Source organism: Acomys minous (genome assembly GCF_964271855.1).
Source record: "Acomys minous genome assembly, chromosome: 2".
NCBI lineage: Eukaryota > Metazoa > Chordata > Mammalia > Rodentia > Muridae > Acomys > Acomys minous.
The window spans coordinates 4,188,144-4,209,948 of record NC_140484.1 but is presented as its reverse complement, the minus strand read 5'-3'; the positions used below and the strand labels follow the sequence as shown (position 1 = coordinate 4,209,948).

Sequence of the window (21,805 nt, the reverse complement as noted above, 5' to 3'; positions counted from 1 at the left end):
GCAACCCAGCTCTGGCTTCCAGTAATGCCGCAGGCCTGGACCAGCCCCCCCCCCCCTGCATTCTCTGGGCCGCAGCTGTCTCCTCTCTGCCGACCAAGTGTCCTGTGCTTGGCATACACTGCTGCTGGTGCTGAGACTTTGCATGCACTAAAAAACCAACTTAAGATCCTGTGTGTGTGTGTGTGTGTGTGTGTGTGTGTACACATGCATATACACATATACATACACACAATGCATACATATACACACATACACAATGCATACATATACACACATACACACATACATATACACACAATACATACATTTACATACATATACACATGCATACAAAAATGCATGCCAGGCTTGACTTTTTAAAGTCAAATAGTCCCTCAGGAACCTTCCCGATCCTCTGGACTGCACATCTGTCTGTTCATTAGTCCATCCATCCTGTGGTCTATAACCACCTAAAAATTACTTAGAAAGGACTCAAGTACCCATCAGTTCCTCCTAGCAGACTGGCTTGGCCAGACTTCTCAAGATATTTAGTGGTTTCACAAAAACAGCTTGTTGGTGTCAAATCTGGGGTGTTTGGCACACAGGGTGGCCAGTACCTGCGTAGGTATCATCTTTAGTCATGTTTTAATGAGTCACTTTAGACTCTTTTCTGACAGGCCACGATAAAGGCTGTGCTTAGTCAGGAGGGGCAGGGTGGTGGATACAACGCCACAAACAGCTAATAAGGGCACCACGGTGGAGCAGATGGCAGGAAGGAGGGAGAAGGTGGTCACAGTCCTCACTGCGGTGGCTACAGCCACAGCCCTCCCTGCGGTCACCAGGAGCCCTTCACTTCAGCACTGGGGGGAAGTGCCTTGGCCCCTGGCCGTCCGTCCGTTCTCCCTGCTTACCCGAAGCCACTGCTCAGCTTGGTCCTTGCTCTGCAGGCCCAGCACAATCACGTCGGCGTTCATTGGCGTTATTTTGAGTTTGTGTTCTTTCTTTCTCACTTGTTTTTCCTTGTGCACAACACTGCTGCCCAGCAGACTGACGTCCAGCTGAGGGCTGTGGTCTTTGGACGATTTGTAGCACTGGAAGAGAATGGATGTGACTCTGCTGGGGCACGGGTGTGGGTTCTGAAAATAAGAGGCCCTTGGACACTGAGATGCCCCCCTCTCCTGCTTGAGCCTGACAGACTGAATATCCCAAGGCAGGCCTAGGGCCTTAACCTCCGTTAGCCTCAGTCTGTCTCTGTTTCTTTCTCTTTCTCCTTCAAACTCCTCCCTGACATTGACCAGGGATGTTCCAGAACCCACGTCATTCAGATAGGTCTGTTGTGCTCCCAAATACAGCCATGTACCACTTGTGATGATTGGGTCAGTGATGGGTTGCAGTGATACGCAGTGGCTTCCTATGATCACATCCCTTAGTGACACAGCTGTCTTAGTCTGTGTAAGAACAGACTATGGCATCACCTAAGGACAAATTTCTCAGGACATGGTACCCGACTACGTGACATGTGACTCTCTGTCCCCCGTGGGCAGAATTCACTTCTCTACAGTGGGATAAACTTTTGCTATTTCTCTACCTCTCATCTCTGTGCCATAGATTTCCCAGCAGAAGATCCATTGGGCAGGAAAACCAAGCTTATGGTCTATCTTACCAGATAACAAAACTCAAAGGAAGAAACCATTGTCCTCTACCAGAGAAAATGTGTGGTCCTTTGGTATCTTATTGTAAAACAAAGGCCCTTACAGGACAGTGAGGCAAGGTCACACAAAACAGCATCTGGACGGAGATGGACATATTGTGACCAAGGAAAGATGTTTGTAATGACCTCATGAAACTTTAGGTCAGGGCACAAGCTGTCAGGTGTTTTTCTGTTTGTTCATTTGTTTTCTGTTTTGAGATAAAGTCCTGCTATGATGCTCAGGCTGGCCTTGAGTTCTGAGACTCAAATAATCTTGCTGTATACTCTAGAGCAGCTGACCAGCCACACCCAGTTGGAAACGGTGAATTTTAATTTAAATTGCAGGAAGTGGAGCTATTGTCAGCTTCGGTCTCTGGTTCCTCTGCAGGTTTTGACTTAGAATAGGTGGCTCTAAGTCTTGTGGTTCTTGGGGCAATTCCAACTGTTCTGAGGTTGCTCAGACCAAAGCAGCAGCCAGGACTGGGGCTGGAGCTAGGCTGAGGAAGCCACTGGGAAGGGACCACTGCGTTGGCACATGTCTGTAGTCTCACCCCTGGAGATGCCAGGCAAGAGAGACCTGGCTGAGTTCCATAGTGAGACCCTTTCTCAACACCCTTCTAAAACTCAGCAAGGTGCAGGGACAGGATGGGGAGAGTAACCGTCCTGCTTTGAGAGCTTAATTTAAAACTACTAGATCATCCTAATTCAGACAAAATACCTTCATCTTCATCTATACATGCAAAATTCTGCATGTTAATCTTAAATTAGGGAATATGTTAGACTTTCCTGATAGCAAAGGCTCACCCCCTCCAATGTCGTATCAGGGAGCAACCCCCCCCTCTCCCATTGCCCCCTCAAACCCCAATAGAGAAGATGAGGACTGACCAAGAGCCTGGTGTCCCTGATCACACAGAGCTGTTTGGCCCACTGGCCTAGCCATTTCTTGCGCCACAGGAAGGCACAGATGCGGGCGTCACGCATCAGCTCAATGCTGGCCTCAGGTGAGGGCCACTGGTAGGGAGCTGCCTTGCCTTTGCTGGTCTCCTCTTCATCATAGGACTCGTAGGAGCTGCTCACGGCCTCTCCATCCTCTGCAAGGAAGATCCACCCAGTCAGTCAGGGCCCAGCTGGGCAAGGGTGTGTGCACATAAGCAACATGAATGGATAGATGCATGCATGCATGCATGCATGAGTGGATGCGTGGGTAGGAGGCAGATTGATTTTTTTCATATGGTTTTTGTTGGCTTTGACCACAGCAATGGGTCAAGAGAGCCATGCTTGCAGAACAGTGGGGCAGAGGGGCAGCCGGCAAGAGCAGCCGGAAACCTCAGGCTGCCTTCTACCTAGCCCCACTAGGGGCTCAAGGGCGTTACATCCCCAGCCCACTTGAAGAAACTTCTCAGCCGCTGGCTTGGACCACAAAGCATACGTCCCTGGCCAAACTCTGTCTTCATGGACAGACAACCCCAGTGAGATGCGAACACCCTGCAGGTGAGCTGCATCACTGCCCTATGGGCCTCCAACTCCTCAGCCAGTGGGAATTCCAGAGTCTAGGCTGCGTTCACCTCTGCCCCAGTCTGGGAGGGGCCTGTCTCTTGGAGGGGTAGGGATGGGGTGGGAGAGAAAGAGGCCACATAAATCATAGCAGGAAATGGCTTTCTTGGAAGTGGCTGCTTTGCTTGTTGAGGGTATGATAGTGCGTGCCTCTAATCTCAGGACTGGGGAAGTAGAGGTAGTGGGTCTCTGTGGAGTCCAGAGCATCTTGGTCTATACAGTAAGACCCTGTCTCAAAAGAAAAACAAAACTAACAAAAACAACGTCCTGAGTCCTGGTCAGAACAGTTAACAAATCTCCTGTTTCCCCAGGGCCTGCAGTCCCCTCTTCTTGGAACAGCCCTCAGCCCCTCCCTGGACGCCATCTTATGGCTTTTCCTACCCCCACCATAGGCCACCTGTGCTCTGCCTTAAAGAGTCCCTCGGCTCAGCACAGTACAACCTGCGTGACTTGGTGCACACTTCACCTTCTTCCAAGTTTAGTTCACATCCCTGCTGGTCTGCAAGCGTGGCTCTCTTTTCCAGCCCCACTGCTGTGGTCAAAGCCAACAAAAACCATATGAAAAAAAATCAGTCTGCCTCCTACCCACGCATTCATCCATGCATGCACGCATGCACGCACGCACACATGCATCCATCCATCCATGCACGCATGCATCTATTTATTTATACATGCATCCATTGACCCACCTACCCAGTGCATTCACCCATCCATGCTTTGCCGCATCCAACCATCCATGCATCCATGGATTCATGCATGTACCCACCCATGTAGCCATCACCAATACATTCTTTTAGCCTCCTTTAAAAGACTATTATGGGAAAGAAAAGGGGACTCTGGATTTCCATGACAGTTCCTATCTAGTGATCCTTGATATTCTGCATGAATTCCCAGTGGACAAAGAGCTGGGCATTGCGCTGTTGCTGGGCACACCCCTCTGCTCAGAACAGGCCCAGTTGCCACTTCCTTGTGTCCTCCATGGAGCAGTTCCCGGTCTGTCCCTGAGACAGACTGAACACCAGCCCCTACCACCCCATGACTCCCTTCAAGAGACGTACCCATGGGGTGGCCCATTTCATTATTTATTTTTATTTTATGTGTATTGGTGTTTTGCTTGCATGTATGTCTGTGTGAGGGTATCAGATGTTGGAGTTACAGACAGTTGGCAGCTGCCATGTGGGTGCTGGGAATTGAACCTGGGTCCTTTGGAAGAAGCGTCAGTGCTCTTAACCTGGAAGCCATCTCTCCAGCCCTACATATTCCTTAAACAGAGTTGCAATTGAATTAGAATACATGGAAGTGGAATGGGGCTACTGTGGTAGTTATTCTAATTCAAGGTGCCAAACAAAATGTATTTACTTAGTTTCAATATTTCTAAAAGTAACACTTTAAATACTTTCCTATCAGTTTTCTTTAAAAGAACTAAGGCACTACTCACCAAGTTTGTACCAAGTACATATAAAACAAAAGGATACACAGTTCACAAACCACACCTGTTCTATCTATTAAATATACAATTGTGGAAAGTCATGACGTCAGCGCTCCAGAAGTGGGCCCTAAGCTCTGGTGTTGCTGTGGCACGGTAAACTCACACAAGCCTCTGGGAAAGCAGCCTGGCAGCCTGTTGCTTCAACAACCACAACACATCTATACTTTCTGATCAGTAATCCCATTCCTGGGGGTTTATCTGAAAAAAACCTAATTTTCAGAAAAGAAGAGGGGCCAGCAAGATGGCTTATGGGTAAGGGCATGTGCTGCCAAGGCGGACATTGACCTCCATGCACGTAATGTGGTGAGAGCATAACCTCTCACCCCTATGCCTCGCTCTCAAATAAGTAGATATAAAAAAAATTGAAGAGATCAAGTTCTTGCCTAACCCACAGAAGATCCTAGGCTAGATCTCAGCACCAAAATAAATAAATGACAACTTAAAAATAGCAAGAAGGACCACTGTACGCATTTCCACAGCCATTGGAGTATTACTTAGCAGCCAGCGGCAGGTGGCTGGGAAGTCAATAAGGTTTTATGTAGTTGGAGGGTGTTATTGTTACTGCAATCAATTAAAGCCCTGGAAACTAGTTTGGTTCCACAGGTACAGCTTTCTGGAAGGCAGCATCCCACAGGCAGGCTTTAGGGAATGCAGAGTAATACACTCATTGGGCAGAAAAGCGTATGACAGTGCACATGCAGGACCCAGCCATGGGGACAGGAAGAAGGCAGTGGCCTCCCAAGCCATGCACCCATCTCAGAGCAGGTAACAAGGAAGACCACTGGCACTGGGGGCAAGCAGTACCCAAGGTGATCGTGGCATAAATGACTCCTTCAGGCAACTGTGCCCATCGGGGGACTCCAGTGGGGAGGCACATTCCGTAATGACCTGTGTGATTGATATTCAAAGGAACAGACAGAGGAGGGAAGGAAGGAGGGAGGAGGAAGGCAGAGAAGGAGGGAGGGAGGGAGGGGGAAGATGGAAAGAGATGCAGTCATGCACAAAGCCCCAGATGTTGTACGTGGCTGCCTATCACTAGAGCAGCAGTTCTCAATCTTGGGGTCATAACCCTTTTGGAGGTTGAATGAGCTTTTCACAGGGGTCACGTGAGACCATCGGAAAACAGACGCTTACATTATGATTCACAGCAGTAGCAAAATGACAGTTATGACGTAGCAATGAGAATAATTTTATGGCTGGGGTCACTGCACCATGAGGAGCTGTAGTGAAGGTTGGGGGTCACCACACCATGAGAAACTGTATTGAAGGGTTGCAGCATTAGGAAAGTTGAGAACCATTGCACCAGAGGCTACTGCTGTCCCCTTTGAGGTGTGGACTTTCCAGGAGAGGCTATGAGTTCTGCTCACATCTAGAGTGCGCACTAGTCCTCACCTGAGGCATGTGGCCCGAGCGCTAGGTGTCATGTCTGGGTAGTGCTGTCACAAACTGCCAGGCATTTTCTAATTCCTCTTTGCAGAGAGGATGCTCTGGCCTGGAGGGTTGGCTGAGCCAAACATTAGAGGTGCCCAAGTCCCTCAACGACACAGGATTCGAAGTGCCACAGTGCTCTGAGTAGAAACCAACCCCAGAGAATTTTCATTACAGCCACTGGTCTTCCCCAGCATGACATATCAGGACGGAGACCCCGACATCTTGGGAAACAGACACACCGTAGTGTCTCAAGTGCACAGAGAGGATTGTGGCTTCAGTGGAGCAGTGCAGGACAGAGTCCCAGTGTCTGGCCTTGTCACTGAAACCAGAACAATCCTGCTGGCCAACCAGCTAGAGCAACACCTATACTTAGTGCGCCTTCTTCTTGCTGAGACCAGTTACCCTGCTCAAGGAGGTGTGGGGACAGCAGGCAGAAAGGGAAGCCTGTCTGGCTTGCCACACAGACAGTAAACAGAGACCAGTAAAGTTCTCTGTCTCAAAGATGTCCAACTCCCCAGACTGTCCCCAGACCTTGTGATGGCAGAAGAGACGGGCAATCTTCCTGCCACCTGCTTCCCTGGCCCACTCCACTGGGTGAGTTCAAACTGACACAGTGAGAAGCCCTAGGTTAGGTGGTAGGCAGCGGGATGACCAGGCAAGAGACCCATGCCAAGAGACTGGGTGTTTCTGCCCACTTGTTTGTGTGGAGATGAAATGTCTGCCCCTGTGCACTTAGGAGACAGGTCCTGGCTGGCAGGGGCCACACCCACAGGAGGCGAGGGGCTCAGGATACATGAAGGCTCTCACTAGGTGAGTCACTGTTTTCTGCCTTCAGGATGCCCCAGACAGCCTCACCACACCCTTAGTTGGCTTGGGTCTGAAATCACAGCCTGGCTGGGACTCGCCAGCGGGATGAAGCTCATCTGCCCGCGATGCCAACCACTTATCAGGTCCTCAGTCCCAACAAGTCTTCACCTCCCACGCAGCTCCTGGGACTTGGGGGCCGTAGGTATGTAAGAAAGAGAAAAGGCCAAACAAGGCTCAAGTTCCAGGTCCATCCCAGTCTACTCCTGTTTGTAAGAAGTGCCCAAGGCCCAGCTTCAGCCAAGTTTGTCCCCCCACCAGCCGCCCACCCTCACCTTCGACGTCTGCAAAGGGCTGTGTGGCTACAAGTCACTCTCACAAAGGGAAGAGTGAGGAGGGGCTGGGAAGACGTGACGCTACTGAGGGACCCTCTGGCTCATTAAGCATCTTTGGGGCTGGGGAGGTGGTTCTGTGGTTAAGTGCTCTTGCTGTTTTCACAGAGGACCCAAGTGTGATTCCGATCACCCACATGGCTCCTCACGACTGCTTATAACTCCAGTTCCAGGGGGTCTGATGCCATTTTTTTGGCCTCCTTGGGCACTAGGCACAGACATGGTCTATATACATGAATGTTCAGGCAGAACATACACATGAAAATAGAGTACTTTCTTAGAAAGAAAGCTCAAATAAAGAGTAGAAGCCGTGTGAGAGGTCGTAGGTATTGGGGTGTCTTCCAAGGGGATCATGGGACCCTAGCCCTCCCTAGCCTGCTTCTCTTGTTGGCTTAGAGGTGATCAAGTTGCTATAGCACACGTTCCCCACCACTGTCCCCTGACAGGCCCCAAGGCCTGTCCCTAAAGCATGTTCCCCACCACTGTCCCCTGACAGGCCCCAAGCTGGGCCAGTCATGAACTGACTTGCAAAGAAAGGCTTGCAGTCCCATTCAGGGAAAAGGAAAAAAAGAAAGAAAGAAAGAAAGAAAGAAAGAAAGAAAGAAAAGAAAAACAAAAACAAAAGCAAAAGCAAGGTTCTCACTGCGACCTGCAGCCCCTTCTGTGTGCTCCTGTTGCTCTCCCAGGCCTGCCTTGTCTGTCAAACACTCCAGGGCACTCTCTGGCTGAAGATGCCTTTTGCTTTCTGCCTAGAATTCTCTCCCTGCAGTTACCTGCTTGACCTTTTCTCCATAGCTTCAGCCATCTGCCTGAGGTTATGACCATATGCCTGAGGTTGATGTCAGAATAACTGCTTTCCTGCAGCAAGTCGAGCCACTGTCGCATTTGCTACCCTAATAGCCATGAACGCCACACATAATCTGATATATTTATGGTCTGCACAAGTGTTCTCATCCTGTTAGTAGGAGCATAGTAACTGAGTCCAGAGAAAGAACAGGAATGCTTCCCTCAGACTCAGCTCGACCACTACATGTATGACTGCCCAGAGCCGCAGGTCCCTTGGCCAGCACAGCTCTCCTATACCATCTCTCTGTGTTCAGTGCAGCAACCTGGAGCCCTGTGGATACAGGAAGCTGTTCCCGTGGGTACCCCACAGGCAGGCAGGCAGGCTCTGGACACTTTTCACATAGACCAAAGGGTGAATGCTATATGGCCAGTTCTCAGCTGAGGCCATTTCCTGTGTCATGTCGCTCTGTCTGCCTCTGCTCAAGAGCCCAAGGTGAGTGTGTCACCAGGTGACGAGTCAGCACCAGCCTGTGGGTGATAGCAGTTAGACCGCTCTGGGCCCCAGCCCCTGGGACATACCATTGATGGATGTGTCGTACGGCTCAGCCTCTTCATAGTAGCCCTCCGGAGACTCGATCTTTGGAACCGCCAGCTGCTTCCGCTCTGGAATCTGTAGCACAGACAGACAACGCCAACACGCTTCAGATGGGGCACGCGGGGAACAACTAGGGTTACCCTTCATGTGGGAAACGCGAAGTCAAATGCGCCTGGCTGGACTCTCGGCAAGCTGACAGGGGAGCAGGGTCTACCAGGAGCTGCGCCTTGGGGATGGGATGGCCTCCAAGCCTTCTGTCCACTCTCTCTAAGAAAGGGTCGTAGCAGGCCGTGTTCAGGGTACGTGAGGCAAAGTGTGGGAGACTTGGGCTGGAGGGACGGCTCAGAGGTCAGAGTTCGGGTCCTAGTGCTCATACGACAAGCCGCGCATCCTGCAAGTGATGAAGCTCCCGCTCTGATAGATCTGACAGCCTCTTTGGGCCTCTGCATGTGTGTATACGCTCACACACATAGACACACACACAGACTGAATGTGAGGGCATGACCCACACACAACACAGGAGGTAGCTATTTTTGTCGAGGGGTCTCTACAACCCAAGTCTGCAGTCTGTGTAGAAAGGGGCAACCGGTATGACAGGAGCCCCACCTCAAACACTCTTATCATGTCAGCTGAGGCAGGCCTACATAATCCTGGGGCTAACACCTGTTCCCTCCCCCAACCACTGGCACTACGGCAGCCATGAGGCAGGCCCTGCCCTCCCTCCCTTCTCTCCTTCCACAGCCACACAGGAAGGAACAGCGTCATGGGGCCATATCCTAATCAGAGCAGGTACTGTAAGGGCCAGCAGAGGTGGCTTCTGAGGTGAGAAAGGCCCCTTGCGTGACTCCTTTCTGAGTGCACACAGTAGGCAGGCACCCTGGAGCTGCTTCAGGTGCCCTGTGGCTTGCTGCCAGCAGGGTTATCTCTGTCTTCTCCTCAGCCAGCAGTCCGAGGAAGGGCGGCCTATGAGACCAACTGTGATTCCAAGTGCTGCCTCCCAGGGTCTGAGGAGAAGAGTTCTCTCCCTGGACTCCCATAAGCCCCATTCCAGGGCCCTCCTCCCTGTGAGAAAGTGGGTCCTATCTTGAGAGACACTCCAGGCACCCAAAAATCTGGCTCTGGATCAGAGACTTGTTAGGACTGAACAAATGGGAGAAGAAAAATCAATTACCACAAATCATCATAGGGGTTGTGATTAGGGCGGCCATCTTAAGGCAGAGCACTGGGTGGATCTGAGAGTCTCTCGAGACAGCATAAGACTGTGTGAGTAACCCCATCTCCAGGGCCAGACTAAAACCCCAATGGTGGAACACTCTGTGTGACTTCATTCTGTGTGAGTGTGCATAGTTGACTTGTGTGGTGATTTGAATAGGAAATGGCCACCACAGAGGAAGTGATACAATTAGGAGGCGGGGCCATGTTGGAATGGGTGTGGCCTTGCTGGAAAAAGTGTGTCCCTGTGGGGGTCTCATATATGCTCAAACTAGGCCCAGTGTGGCAGTTTCCTGCTGCCTACAGACCCAAGATGTAGAACTCTCAGCTCCTTCTCCAGCACCACGCCTGCCTGCATACAGCCATGTTTCCTGCCATGACTAACGACTGAGCCTCTGAAACTGTAAGCCAGCCTCAGTTAAATGTTTTCCTTCATAGGAGTTGCTGTGGCCATGGTGTCTCTTCACAGCAATGAACCCCACAACTTCCCTAGGCTGTGCTGTAAAAAGAAGCAGAAATGTCTGTCACTTGGAGTCATGGCGCTAGGCAATAGTAAGTGTTTGGTATTTGTTTTTACTAGCCTAAAAAAAAAAAAAATACAAAACCACCAAAGTCCCATGCATACATCCTGTAATCCCAGACACAGTGACGTGTCATCAGACATCGAAGGACAGAGATCCTAATGTCCCAGGGCTGAGGAGGAAGAACCACTGTGTTGAGTACCTGCATCATAAGAACCACTGTTTTAAGCACCCGCATCATAAGGACCGCTGTGTTAAGCACCCACAGCATAAGGACCACAGTGTTAAGCACCTGTAGTATAAGTACCACTATTAAGTACCCGTATCATAAGGACCACTGTGTTAAGCACCCACAGCATAAGGACCATTGTGTTAAGCACTCACAGCATAAGGACCACTGTGTTAAGCACCTGTATCATAAGTACCACTGAGTTAAGTACCTGCAGCATAAGGACCACTGTGTTAAGTACCTGTAGTATAATGACCACTGTGTTAAGCACCTGCAGCATAAGGACCACTGTGTTAAGTACCTGTAGTATAATGACCACTGTGTTAAGCACCTGCAGCATAAGGACCACTGTGTTAAGTACCTGCAGCATAATAACCACTGTGTTAAGCACCTGTAGCATAAGGACCACTGTGTTAAGTACCTGTAGTATAATGACCACTGTGTTAAGTACCTGCAGCATAAGGACCACTGTATTAAGTACCTGCAGCATAAGGTCCACTGTGTTAAGCACCTGCAGCATAAGGTCCACTGTGTTAAGTACCTGCAGCATAAGGTCCACTGTGTTAAGTACCTGCAGCATAAGGTCCACTGTGTTAAGCACCCATATCAAGATGCGAACATTGTGATTGTGCTGGCTGGTTTCATGTCAACTTGATGCAACCTAGAGTTATCTGAGAGGAAGGAGCCTCAACCGAGAAGACGCCTCCATAAGATCCAGCTGCTAGGCATTTCTTGCTTAGTGACTGATAGGGGAGGGCCCAGCCCACTGTGGGCAGTGACACCCCTTGGCTGTTGGTTCTGGCTTCGATAAGAAAGTAGTACACTAAACAAGCCATGAGGAGCAAACCCTAAGCAGCACCTGCCACGGCCTCTGCATCAGCTCCGGCCTCCAGGTCCCTGCCCTGTTTGAGCTCCTGCCCTGACTCCCTTCACTGGTGAACAGCGCTGTAGAAGTGTAAGCCAAGTAAATCCTTTGCTCTTCAACTTGCTTTCTGGTTGTGGTGTTTTGTCACAGCAGTAGCAACCCTGACTAAGACAGTGCTCGTTAACCGAAGATGCAGAAGAGACTTGATTTCATCCATGAGAGGGGGAGAAGACAAGGAAGAAGCCGCTGTGAGGCACAGGATTTACCAGGATCCTTTTCTGCTTGCTCTCCAAAGAGTCAACTAGCAAAGATTTTAGGGATCCGTGGCCACTTAGAGTCTCTTATTTCGGCTACCCAACCCTAGGGCTGCAGTGAGGGGAATACATCCACAGCCGTGCATGCTAAGGAAGTGCAGCTGCTGTGACCAAACAGTGCTGAACAAAGCAGGTGGCTGGTAGGTAGACCCAAGGGCTGAGGGCTGTTGTGTTCCAGCCTCTAAGATGAGACCCAAAATCCAAAGACCCGAGATGACCTAGGCACTCAGGTGACCTTCTCTGGGGAACAAACTGTGAGAAGTTCTGGGGGAGGCGGTCGACCACGTCCGTCCCACACTGACCATGGAAATGCCGTTTAGGTGTCCGCTGCTTCCCTGACTGCAAGCTCCCTTGAGATCAGTAATGATGCCATGGTCAGGCCTGGGGGGGGGGTGTGCTTGCCGAGATGGACAGTGACCAGCCAACATCTGTGTCTTTTGCAGTGACCACAGCACCTGGCTGTGTAGCCCGCAGCCTGGAAAGACTTCAGCTGCCTGAGTCACTGTCCACACCCACGAGTTTGCTCCAGACCCCTGGCTGCCCTCCACACTGGACGGACCTGTTCTCTGACTGCAGGAATTGCAGTGAGGGGCCCATCCACCATAGATGAGTCAGGGCTGAGCTAACAGGCGTCCGGAGACCAGGGCAGTGACCACCATCTGGCCCAGACAGGGCCATATGGGCCCAGCCCGTGGGTGAAGCTTTCCCCATAGCAGTCTGACCTTGTGGAGAATGGAGAGGGAAGCAGGGATCTCTGTCTGAGGAAGGAAAGTCATTCCAGGCTCAGGCCCCAGGGTGTAACGCCATGAGTCCTGCCTGGGAGGCCAAGCGCTCATGACTCCTGTGTTTCCTACACCTGACTCCGCCTGAACCTCTGGAAACATAGGGCTAAGGCTTTCACTACTTCAGGCAAAGTGAGCAGGAAGGCCACAGGGACACGTGTGTGGGCAAGACCGCCCCTTCCTCCTGCGGCTTCGGGAAGCACTGGAGGCTGGTAGTGAGTGCCTAGGACAACACTCGGAAGGCCTTGGACACCTCAGTCCCCTCCAGCTGGTGGAGGGGAGGGGCTAACGCTGTAAAGTCAGCAGGTGCTGCTGGACCGTCCCCCAGGCCTGGAGTCTGTCCACAGGACAGTTGCCATGCCTCGGAAAGGCCCCTGAGACTGAGCTATTCCTGGGCAATGGCATTTTCTCTAACCATCTCAGTCATGGCCGCAGCCTCCCCACCCTCTGCTGCCCTGACATCGGCCTGAGATGGTGACAGACTCACTTGTCCCTTGATGGGCAGTAGGACGGGGGGATCAGATTTGTATGGAGTGAGGTAGAAGTTCAGTAAGAGGCCATCATCAGCATCCCACAGACCCCCAGAGATGAAGGCTCAGCCCGCAGCTGTCACTTAGCTCAGGCGACTTCCAGTGTAAGACACTGATCCGGGCACTCCAACACTCTCTGTGCCTCACATGGTAGGGCTGTGTACCCTGGCTGTCCTTAGAAAACCTTGAGTTGAGGTAGGCTCAGGAGCCAGCTTAGGGCTCAGACTCTTCCTAAGCCTCATACAACCTCCTAGCTGTGGCCTTGGGCCTTTGCTAGGAAGCCTCCTTCTAGGGAGAAGAACCTGGAACCAAGTCCTGACACTGTCACTTTGAGACTATGACAATGGGCTCCCTCCACATTGTTTGGGTTGGATTTTTATTTTATTTATTTAATTAATTGTTTGGGTTTTTTTGTTTTTGTTTTTGTTTTTTGTTTTTAGTCTCCTGACACAAGCAAGGGCTGTCTGAGACGAGGGAACCACAAATGAGAAAATGTTGTTTGCATAAGATTGACCTGTGGTCACGTGTGTCAGGCATTTTCTCGGCTAGTGACCGCTGCGAGGCCCAGGCCATTGTGGGTGGTGCCACCACAGGCAGGTGGTTCTAGATGAGGGAGGGAAATGCACTGAGCACATCAGGGGGAGCAAGCCAGTAAGCAGCCAGCACTCTCCAAGGCCTCTGCTTCAGTTCCTACCTCTAGGTTCCTGCTCTAAGCTGCCGCCTCGACTCTCCTCACTGATGGGCCTGGAACTGTGAGCTGAAACAGGCCCTCTCCTCCCCAAGCCACTTTTGATCACAGTGTTATCACAGCGTTTGAAACCTCTTATACCCCACAGTGTAAACAATGTGACTCACCTCACCAAACGATGCCTTCATATGGCACATACACGCCATGTGGCTTACAAACTTAGCCCATTGAGCGTAACCATCTGGTCAGAAGGATGCTAATATGAATGTCACACACCAAGGAGCAGCCTGGGCTTAGTGACACATACCTTAAATCCCGTACTCGGGAGGCAGATGGATCTAGTTTGAGGCCAGCCTGGTCTACAACAGGACAGCTAGGGCTACACAGAAAAACCCTGTCTTGAAAAACCAACCAACAACAAAACAACAACAAACAAAGGGCTGGTGACTTGGAATAGCTTGCCTATGGTCAAAGGGCTAACGCTGGCCAAACAGATCTGCGCATGGGACTGTATGATCTATGATTTCCTCGTGACTCATCCACTCATCCATCCATCTACCTACTGCCCATCTGTCCATCCATCCAACTCTTTATCCACATGACCACCTATTCATCCCTCTGACCATCTATTTATCCACCTTCTACATCCCTATCCATCCTTACCCAGCTATCTTATCTTCCCAATCTCCATCAACCTACCGCCCTAGCCACCCATCCATCCACCCAATCTCCATCAACCTACCACCCTAGCCACCCACCCACCCATCCACCTACCCCTCTACTCATCCACCCATCCCAGTGTGCAGCTACTTGGTACAGACACTAAGCATGAGGTGGTAGTCGGTGAAAGGTCCTATGCTTTTCCTGTGGAGCTTTTATCTGATAAAGGAGACAAATGTTAAAACAACTATGTCAGTAATGACAAGGACCTCGGTTAGACAACAGTGCAACTGAGGCAGAGGGGGAATACAATGGCTCCTTCATCCAGGCCAGGGAACTCTAAGAGCTTCTGAAAGAGCAGGAAGTGGCAGTCATGGACAAGCCAGTAGCCCGGAAAGTACAAAGTCCCTGAGGCAGAACCAATCCCAGGGGCTGAAGGGCAGTGAGGGGAAAACCAACATGAAAGCTTGCACACACCGTTGTTAGGTGAGAGGGGCAACCTGGAGACCACGCTGGGAACAGGAAGTCTATGAGGTGCAATGTGGTACAAATTCCTTTTTTTTTTTTCTTTTTATTATTCTGTATAGTTGAGGCAAAGTATCACTTTTAGGCCTTGCAGACCTGGAACTTACCATGAACTCATGATGATCCTCCTGTCTCAGCCTCCTAAGTGCTGGGCTTACAGGCATGAGCCACCATATCTTTCTGGAAGATCACTGGTGACCAGAACTGTTTATGGCCCTGAAGTGTTAGGCAAAGGTGACACTTGACTAAAGCACTTGAGAACGTGTCCCCAGGCCCACTGCTCTTAGCACCTGGAGTGTCCTGGTCAGGTTTCCTGGGTCCTGACTTGCTCCAGCTGTGTCCTGCACACAGAATGCGCTCAGAACACGTCAGAACTCTGAAGACTGGCAGACAACCATGAGAACAAATGCGAGATCTGAGAATCTGAGGAGGGAGTCGAATCAAGTGTTCTGGGCTGACACTCACCATCTTGGGTGGAGGGAGGTCTGGAAGGCTCTTCTGAGGGGCTGAGGAGTGCTGGCTGGGCTCCCCATTGGTCAGTGGGCCCTGCTCCTCAGGCGCTATGGGCAGCAAGAGAAGACTTTGGTGAGGCGTGGCAGGTTCTTGTCACCCAGGAATGTCTGCTCGCTTGCCCTGTCCCTGTCCTGTGTGTTCTATTTGAGCAGGTGTTAATTGCCCAGGCAGGCAACCCCTGGAGCCAAAATTGTCTTTTCCTCCAAGAATAGGGCGTAGGGACGACCAGCCTTACACAGATTCCTCAGAAGCGACCAGCATGTGGTTCCTGGAAGGCTCTGCCTCCCTCCCCTACCTGCCCCATTTTCAAAAATGGCCTCAGAGCTTCAGCGAGTGGGGAAGTTGGTTGGTGGTCACTATATTGAGCCACACAAAGCACCGACCTGGTGATTATGGTCCTTTCCTGCCACCGTTTACCCAGAAGGCAAGGGGCCCTGGGCAGAATGGCCACGGACACAGCGTGAGCTTCTCAGTTCCTGACCTGGTGGTGGTGGGGGAGGGGGTGTGGACCCACAGCAAGGAAGTCAGGCCACAGATGGCCTCCTCGTCTCTCTAGTTCACCCAGCCCAGCAAGACAGCGCAGGCTGCTGGCATCTCAAAGACAACCCCTTCTCGGGACATGGCTGAGGCTTTGTGGGACCCTCTTACCAGCTCTCTCTCTCTCTCTAAGTCTGTTTGGGAATGAGAGAAAAATCTTGTTGTGGCCGCCTGGTGCTGAATATTCTATAACGTTCTGTAACGTTCTGAGCCGGACACATACCATAGGTTCTAAGGGAAAGAGCTTTAGGCCAAGGGTGGAGGCCCCAGGGATAAGGCCCTCGAGTCCTTGCAGGAGAGAAAGCATGCCACCTGCAGTACTGTGTGACCGCCACCTTTCTATATGACAGTTGCTGGCACCACTGTTCCTCCTCCCTCCTCCCAAGCAGAATTCCGCCCAAAGTGGCAGGGCCGGAACCGTGGGATCAGCGCCACACACTGCCCTCCTAGAAGGTCTGAATTATGACTTCCTCTTCCTGCAGCAATGCTGGGAAAAGCCAAGAGGCCTTAGGGACAGACTCCTCATCCAATAAGCAAGAAAGTGGTGGCTCCATTGAAACATCCAAAAATACATAACCCCAAAATACCATTACCCAAAATGTGGGTTCCAAATATAGCCCCTGGGCCTGTCTGTGAACTGGCTGGGAGGGGCAAGGAAGGGTGAGGCTGTGCCTTCTTTGCCTGAGGCAGGCAGCACAGCACCCCTTCGGGGCCTGTACCTTTGTCTGGAGATGCAGAGTTCTGGTCCCCGGTCACGGACACTTTGTTCATGTAAATATATTCCTCATCAGAACCTGCAGAAGGAGGGACAGGAAAGATTGGTGGCTTTGTAGGACTTTGCTTTGCCTCCAAGAAGAAATGGCACCCACTAAGGCACTTTCACACGCCCAGGGCCCGAGGAGAGCACTTGGCATGTCCTTGGCCAGAGGGCTCAGTGGTCAAGAGCACCTGCAAGGCTTTCGAGGACCAGGGCTTAGTCCTCGGCACCATAAGGTGACCCTCAGCTGTCTGTAGCTGCAATTTCAGGGGCTCCATTGTCCTGTTCTGTCCTCTGTGGGTATCAGGCATGCATGTAATGCACACACACACACACACACACACACACACACACACGCACACACATGCACACACACGCACACACACATGCAAACCACCCACACATGTGAAATAAAAGTAAGTAGTGAGGAAAGAGGAACCCTTGAGATTTCAAGCTGAAGAAGAATTAACCCTAGAGCCAGGTCAGACTTCTAGGGTAGAAACGACAAGACCCTGCCTGCTGGTTTCCTACACTGCGGGCTGGGGATGGAGGAGAGACGGGCAACAGAAGAACTTCAGGACCAGAATGGGTAAACAAAGGGCACCCACTCCTCAAGAGGCCGTGGCACATCCCACACACTGAAGACGTCCCTGGATCCCCTTTGCGCTGTAAAATATTTCCTATCTGCTGTTCCCACCCTAGGACAAGTCATCACAGCGAAGTGAAATCAGAAGTGTCCAGATTAAAGTAATCCACCGTACGGGGCAGGAAATTTAGCTCCCAAAGCTCAGGGTGGAGGGGGGAGGCTGGCTTAGGCTGGGATGGAGGGGGGAGGCTGGCTTAGGCTGGGGTGGAGGGGGGAGGCTGGCTCAGGCTGGGGTGGAGGGGGGAGGCTGGCTTAGGCTGGGATGGAGGTGGGAGGCTGGCTTAGGCTGGGATGGAGGGGGGAGGCTGGCTCAGGCTGGGGTGGAGGGGGGAGGCTGGCTTAGGCTGGGATGGAGGGGGAGGCTGGCTTAGGCTGGGGTGGAGGGGGGAGGCTGGCTTAGGCTGGGGTGGAGGGGGGAGGCTGGCTTAGGCTGGGGTGGAGGGGGGAGGCTGGCTTAGGCTGGGGTGGAGGGGGGAGGCTGGCTTAGGCTGAGGGTGGAGGGGGGAGGCAGGCTTAGGCTGGGGTGGAGGGGGGAGGCTGGCTTAGGCTGGGGGGGGAGGGGGGAGGCAGGCTTAGGCTGGAGTGGAGGGGGGAGGCTGGGGTGGAGGGGGGAGGCTGGCTTAGGCTGGGGTGGAGGGGGGAGGCTGGCTTAGGCTGGGATGGAGGGGGGAGGCTGGCTTAGGCTGGGATGGAGGGGGGAGGCTGGCTTAGGCTGGGGGGGAGGGGGGAGGCTGGCTTAGGCTGGGGTTGAGGGGGGAGGCTGGGGTGGAGGGGGGAGGCTGGCTTAGGTTGGGGTGGAGGGGGGAGGCTGGCTTAGGCTGGGGTGGAGGGGGGAGGCTGGCTTAGGCTGGGGTGGAGGGGGGAGGCAGGCTTAGGCTGGGGTGGAGGGGGGAGGCTGGCTTAGGCTGGGGTGGAGGGGGGAGGCTGGGGTGGAGGGGGGAGGCTGGGGTGGAGGGGGGAGGCTGGGGTGGAGGGGGGAGGCAGGCTTAGGCTGGGGTGGAGGGGGGAGGCTGGGGTGGAGGGGGGAGGCTGGCTTAGGCTGGGGTGGAGGGGGGAGGCTGGGGTGGAGGGGGGAGGCTGGCTTAGGCTTGGGGGGGGCGTGGGGGGAGGAAAGCAGCTGGAGGAACAAATCATCCAGAGGCGAGAAGGCTAGGCATAGAAGTGGAGCCCACCGTCCTTTCCTCTGTCCTGCAGACTGGAACTTGTAATAATACAACCCATGCCCTTTCTGCAGTGACTGGTATGCAGACCACGCCACCGTTCTGCTCGGTGCCTGCTGGCAGAGAGGGGCCACCTCCTGCACATGCCTGCTTCTTGGCTTCTGAGCACCCGTCCTCGGAGGCTGCTGAGGAAGGCCTCTGTGATTTCTCCTCTTTTGAACCCTCTTAATGGTCCCTCAGTGGCCCTTAATTTGCATTTCCTAGCAACACATAGCTGGTAAATGCCTGGGGTTGGACGGTGTTCCTGAGCCAACAGATTCAAAGCAAACCTTTGCCAAAAGATCTGATTCAAAGCCAAGCTCTTCCACGGCCATAGACTTCTGACTCCAGCCAAGGAGGCTGGAGGGGCCTTCAGCGACCAGCCACAGCAGGACTAGGCCAGTGTCTGGCCATGTCAGTACCAGAAGCAACACTGCCCCACCCCAGATAGCTCAACTTATGTGACAGCGACTGACTGACTGGGGACTGGGGGGCGAGAGGTGAGACATGGTTCTGCCAAGATCTGCCATGAGCAGCAACTTCTGGTGAGAGCCCCTAACCTCTGTCCTATGGTTGTCCTGTCTGCCCAGGTGGAGAGCTTGTTTTGACCGAACCAAACTCAAGTTTAGGGAATATGAAAAAGTAAGATTAGCTTATGGCTGACAAAGGTAAAGAGGCAAGCAACGCAAAGGCCAAAAATAAGGGAACGACAGAGTAAAACCATATCATCTCCAAGTCAGCCTGCTCCATCACAGTTCTACCAAAATACACAGATTGCCAGAGACTGTAAACCGACAATCACGTCGAACTTGATTTTGGAGGACAATTTTACATCATCGCATCCTCTGTTGTGGCCTTTCCACAGCTAGAAATCTGTCTTACAGATAAGTCCCAGCTTTACATGGACAGAGCTTTACATGGAGTTCATTGTAACGTTGCCTGACGTCTTTGGTTTTACTTGAAAACACTACAACTGAAATGCATACCAATAGGGGGCCAGGGGACCTGTCATCCGCAGAGAGTGGTACTTCTCAAAGAACTGGGGCGAGGAAGGGAGGGAAGGCTGAACATCTCGGCTACAGTTGGACGGGCTGAGCACGTGAAGTGCCTCCCTCAGTAGGGCAGTGACTGGAACAGCCCGAAGGCTTAAACAAGGCAACAGGAGGCATGTTTTCTGTTGGCAAAGGTGCAGTATATCGGGACTACCAAGTCCCCAAGAGAAGAGCATCCAGTTAGTGCCTAGCCATCAGCCAAAAGCCAGAGCAGCCTATCAGGCTAAAAACTAAATGCTCAGAAAACACAGATAAATGATCCCATTTGAAAATTATGAAAGCACTCACATAGGTGCACACAGGCATGCGTGCACACACACGCACGCACAGCCTCTCATATGTCACCTCACACGTGAGGTCCACAGTCCATCTTCACGTGAGCAAAATGACTCCCACTCAAGGCTGGAGAGTGAGCTCAGTCTACAGAGATACATGGTGAGGCAGGGAGGTCAGGAGGAAAGTGGGTGCTAAAATGGGGTGGGAACGCCTTAGGACTCAGCCTTGGGTGACACATTTAATCCAGTGTGACAGGTAGAGAGGGAAGGGAACACAGTGGGTCTAGCTCTACCACTCACAACTTGGGACTCTGGGCAAGTGGCTTGCCAAGCCCTGGTTCCTTCCCTGCTGAGTGCCAAGACACCAACTCCCTCACAAATATGAGATACGGATTAAATGACACAATCTGAGTCACTGCCCACATTGCACATTGTGCTGGGACACACTTGGTAGCATCTGTGTTAATTCTTTGTAATCTAAGCAGCGCAAGGAGGACCAGGAGGGAAAGTCCTCAGATATGTATAGTAGCAACTGATACCTGGGTTTCACAAGCCTCAGTAGGGCTGGTCACACTCATCAATGGTCTTGGGGATCTCTGGAGATACCCATATTGGGGATACCTGATCAGGTCCCCATAGCTCCCCACCATCGACCTGCAGCAGAGACCAGGAGTAGGGAAAGTCAGAGAGCGGAGGCCACCTTACAGGGAACTGTGCAGCACGCTAAGCCCAAAGGGATCTGAGATGGGAGGTATCGCCAGTACCCTGGCACCAAGACCCACAGGTCAGATGACAGCAAGCTCCCTCACAGGGCCTGTCTTTATAATGATGTTACACTGTTACATCTTTAGAGGTCTGGGGTCCTGCTGTTTGAAGGGTTCCATCAATGGGCCTCTGTGAGGTGACTCATTTCTCTCCCCGCCTTCCCTCTCTGTAGTGTGGCTTCCCCTCTGTTTCCCACCAGTGCTTTGATGTGCAGCCTGGCAGCCGCTGCTGCAGAGGAGGAGCCTGGGAACCGTGCAGTGACCTGGAGAGGGGAAAAGCAAGCCCTTGATGATGGGGCGTGGGTAGCCAGGATCCGTCCTCCAGAAGGGAAGGCCTGCGGGAATCTAGAAACACACATCAACTTACCACATTTCTGCCTTGCAGGGGAAATGCACTTTCTACTGGGCGCAAAGAGGGAAGGGAGGCTTAAAGCAGCCGGCTAGATTCAGGGAGCAGTCCAGACTGCTCGTGACCACTTCCCTTCCCTGGCAGGGACGGTGGTCGCTCCTGCCAAGAGGCAGATGGATCTGATGTGCTCTGACGGTCCTTACTGTCCCCCACACAGCACTTCTGGTCACAAACACCTGACGCAAAACCCTCTACCCTCAGCTGATGGGATTTCACAAGGCTTTTCTTCTAAAAAGCAATTAAGAATTTGCTAAAACTTAGCTCTGTCTGAAAGAATGACACAGGAGGGACTCACGGAGGATGCCAGGCTTTACAGCTGAAACGCATGAACTTCCCAAACAGACGGCAACAAGTAGCTAAGGGTAGAGTATGCCAGCGATTAAAAGGAATGAGCCACAGCCACACCCACAGCTCCAGTGAGTCTCCACAGGAAGCCACAGCACACACAGTCTGATGGCATTTACACACACAGTCTGATGGCATTTACACACAGTTCCGGAACAGGTACGTCTCAGGTGAGAGAAGCTATGAGGAATGTCTGCCTTGGAATGGAGATGAGGAGGAGGTTAGAGAAAACAGCATAAGACTGAATTTAAGAAAAACAACC

At 52.1% G+C, this 21,805-nt stretch overlaps 1 protein-coding gene across 3 annotated transcripts in view; it reads right to left on the bottom strand.

Annotated features, from left to right (window-relative positions):
• Positions 1-21,805, bottom strand: part of AFAP1L2 (actin filament associated protein 1 like 2) — a 100,680-nt gene that overhangs the window by 15,161 nt on the left and 63,714 nt on the right. For 2 of the 3 annotated variants that reach the window (XM_084762858.1, XM_084762859.1), the window contains 5 exons: positions 16,816-16,890; positions 15,512-15,606; positions 8,705-8,795; positions 2,555-2,760; positions 891-1,070 (listed from right to left, as the gene is read on the bottom strand). In XM_084762858.1, the coding sequence (XP_084618984.1) occupies positions 891-1,070; positions 2,555-2,760; positions 8,705-8,795; positions 15,512-15,606; positions 16,816-16,890 (647 nt within the window). Of the gene's footprint in view, positions 1-890; positions 1,071-2,554; positions 2,761-5,516; positions 5,601-8,704; positions 8,796-15,511; positions 15,607-16,815; positions 16,891-21,805 lie in introns of all 3 variants that reach the window. The other variant, XM_084762860.1, reaches the window with a different exon arrangement.